This window comes from Physeter macrocephalus, chromosome 18 (genome assembly GCF_002837175.3).
Source record: "Physeter macrocephalus isolate SW-GA chromosome 18, ASM283717v5, whole genome shotgun sequence".
In the NCBI taxonomy this organism is placed as follows: Eukaryota; Metazoa; Chordata; class Mammalia; order Artiodactyla; family Physeteridae; genus Physeter; species Physeter macrocephalus.
The window spans coordinates 43,530,883-43,534,415 of NC_041231.1; the positions used below are offsets into that span (position 1 = coordinate 43,530,883).

At 58.9% G+C, this 3,533-nt stretch overlaps 1 protein-coding gene across 1 annotated transcript; it reads right to left on the reverse strand.

The window, feature by feature from the left end:
- Window positions 1-316: 316 nt before the first annotated feature.
- On the reverse strand, window positions 317-3,473 carry LOC102993821 (uncharacterized). The gene is given in 6 exon segments (XM_024123788.3): window positions 317-418; window positions 1,024-1,095; window positions 1,222-1,329; window positions 1,964-2,358; window positions 2,361-2,517; window positions 3,246-3,473. Coding segments are annotated over 6 exon segments (1,062 nt in total).
- Between the last annotated feature and the right edge of the window lie 60 nt (window positions 3,474-3,533).

The following is a 3,533-nucleotide window of genomic DNA, read 5'->3' on the forward strand; positions in this document are numbered from 1 at the left end:
CCGCAAAAAAAAAAAAAAAAAAACAAACAGCAGACATGGGCTTCCCTGGTGGCACAGTGGTTGAGAGTCCGCCTGCCGATGCAGGGGACACGGATTCGTGTCCTGGTCCGGGAGGATCCCACATGCCGCGGAGCGGCTGGGCCCGTGGGCCGTGGCTGCTGAGCCTGCACGCCGCTGAGCCTGCGCGTCCGGAGCCTGTGCCCCGCAACGGGAGAGGCCACCAACGGTGGAGGCCCGCGTACCACAAAAAAAAAAAACAAAAACAAAAGCTTGAGCCAAGACAGACACCTGTAGGATTCTTCCATGGGCCCATAATTTACCCAAAATAGTTGAAGAGCGGGCCAATTATCGGACCAGTTTTCTGCCAAATTTTTTGGATCCTCTTATGCAGCCGCCCAAATATCCCAACACTCTGCAGCTGTGAACCAGGAAGAACCAGGTTACTTGTGGGGAATGGACCCAGGGGTAACACAAGACCGCTCCCCACCTGGACACCCCTTTCCAGAGCCACTCCAGGAGACTTGGGGCCCCAGTTTGCCCTCTGGCTATGACATTTGGAGCACAAGGTTGAATCCCTACACCCACAGACAGATAAGGAAACTGGGGTCCACAGATGGCAAGGGGATTCCCAGGGTCACAAGCCTATCCCAGCAAAGCTGGACGGGAGTAGGGGCTGAAAGCACATTACTCTAGTCAGTGCCTCTCAGAATTCAGCAGTCAGAATCCCCTGGAGGCCTTGTGAAAATGCAAATGGCTGGGCCCCACTCCAGAGTCTGATTCAGGAGGTCTGAGTGGGGCCTGGGAATCTGCCTTTCTGTCAGGTTCCTGTGTGGGGACCCCACTTAGAGAACCACTGCTCTAAGGGATGGCAGAGCCAGTCCTGGAGGCCTGCGGCTCGGGTGAGGGTGTGGCCAGGTTAAGAGGGCCTTTCTCTGCCCTGGAAGGGGCAGCGGGTAATTGGTCCAAAGGATGTTACAGTCCAACCCCCCCAGCAACCCCTGCAGCTCAGAAGGGGCCACTCACCTCATCACAGGTGATGTTCATTTGGCCCTTGACCTGGTCCAGAGTGACTGTCCCCACACACTGTTTCACCAGCTGGAAGGGGAGGCTTGGGTCAAACTGGAGCCACCAGGCCATAACCTCCCAGCCTCAGCCCAGGTGCTGGAAATGGTCCCCAAGTCCCTGTTCAGCTCCCAGGGAGCCCTCAGCCCCTAGCCTCACCCCATTCTCCTTGAAGTCACACTGCTCCGGGGACTTCTGCGATGCCCTGGGGCACACGGTCTCCTTCATCGTGAAGCTCACAGTCTTTGGGGTATCCGGGTCGCCATCCTGGTCAAGGATCAAAGTAAGGAAACTGGGCTCAGGCTCATGCTTCCTTCTCTGATCTGTCTCCCTGCCCCCACCTAGACGGCAGCCTCTCCAGCCCCTCCTGTGTGCCTGGCCCTGGGCCTGGTGCTGGGTGCACAGGGGAAGGGTCAGAGCCACTCCTGGCCTCTTGGGCACACAGAGAGCAGGAGGGGACCTCATACCAGCTCTGATAAGAACACCTTCGCCATGGAGCTGCGGAGGCAAGTCAGGGACCACCTGCAGGGAAACACCTTGTCACTGGAACCTCCAGGCTGAGCAGAGCCCTCTGTGGTAGGGAGACAATGAGGAGCAGAGGGGACTTTAGCAGGGAGGCCACATGGCAAAGCCAGTGACCACTCACTATCCCTAGAGTTCCTAGAAGGCCCTTAAGCCTGAACAAGGTGTACAGGGCGCCTGTTTCCACAGTAGAGATGCTAAGGCAGGAAGTCTCATGCTGGGAGAGGACCCAGCTCTGGGAAGGTTTCCTGGAAGAGGTGGGAGCCCACCTAGAGGGAGAAGTGCCTTCCTGACAGGAGGGACAGCCTGAGCAGAGGGGGTGACAGTGTGGCCAAGACTAGTGGGAGACAGCCCCCTCCCCAGGGCCCTCCTGACTCACAGCCTTGGGAGGCGGGTCCAGCTCCAGGAGGCGGTAGAGATTAGCTTCTGAGGAATGCTCGTTGAGGCGATCCACAGCATGAAGCACAGCTTCCCTGTAGCTGAGGGTCTGGGCGCTGGCCGAGGGCACCACTAGTCCCAGCAGCAATAGCCACAGTGACCACCGCCCCAGGGCGAGGCTGGCCCTCTGAGTCTCCATGGTCCCCAAGTCAGCCTCCTCCCAGCACGCAGGACCCTCCTTTATGTCCCTTCTGGGCCTGATGCAATGGCCCAACCACACGTCTTCCTGACCTGCCCCATCCCTGATCTCCTCCCCGGCTGTGAGCTGGACTCGCCTCAGCCCCTGCTGTTGCCTCACGGGATTGCTGGGCAGTGGAAGCGGGAAGCCTCCTGTGAAGGTGAAGAAATGGTTTCTCCATCTCCCTGACAACGTCTTGTCCTCTCCTGGGGCCCATGGGGAGTGTCAAAGGCAGGGTTGCTCAAGAGCGTTGAGTCCTCCAGGAGAGGGAGGAGCAGGCTCTGTCTTACGTCCCCTCTGCCTCCACACTCTGGCCTCTGCAGGGATAGGGTAAAGGAGTGTATTCAGCACCGACCTCCAACTCTAGGCACTGCCTGGAACCCAAGAGGCACTCAGTTAAAGTTTGATGAATGGAGGACAGTACCAACTCCTTCTAGAGTCTTACCCTCCCAGCCTGTCCCTAGGCAGACTTCAACCTCCACCATCCTGTCCTCTGGGTCCAGCCGTCAGCCAGCCAGGGGCTTGGTTCCATCTGTCTCCTGTCCTGGATTCATCCTCACTGTTTTCTCGGTTAAGTAGCTGTCCACAGGTCCCCACCAGACATGGCCTCTTCCCCTGACCCCTCCTCAACCAAGCATGGGAAGGGTCATCTGCACTGGGACCCCAATTCAGTGCCGTCTCTCACACTCAAGGCCACTGCAGGCTGGCCAGTCCTCACTGGATCCAAATTCACACTCAAGCCTTGTCTTTGACTATACAGACTCTAGAGACACCTCTGTCCTCCCGAAAGGGCCCTTGAACGATTGTCCCCAGATGCCACTCTCCTGGGTGCCCTCCTGCCTCCCGCGTGGCTCCTGCTCGGTCTCCTCCAAGGACCCTCCTCCTAAAGGCAGGGCTGGCACAGGTGCATCCGGGCTGCTTCTCCTCCCAGTCCTCACACATTCCTGGGGACACCCCTTCTCAAGATACCAGTTATCAAGGACACACCTCCCCGGTCTGTATCTCTGAGCTCCAGACTCCCATGAGTGCCCCTGGTTGTCCGCACTGGGCTGTTGGCTGCTGTTGGCTGGGTGCCGCCGCAGGAGCCCTGAGCTGAAAGCCTGGGAGCCCCACCTGCTCCTTCTTCCTCCTGAGGACACTCCCTCTGGCCTCCCACCAGCCCGGCCCAGCTCCTCCCACCGTCTTCTCTCCTCTCAAGCGTAGCCACAGCCTCCGGACTCCACCTTCTCTGGTTCCAGGCTCTCCCCAGACCACTGTCCGCCCTCCACACCATTGTCTAGGGGCTCATGCCAAGCACTGATTTGGCCATTTCCCCCGCTGCCTTGAGGCAGGG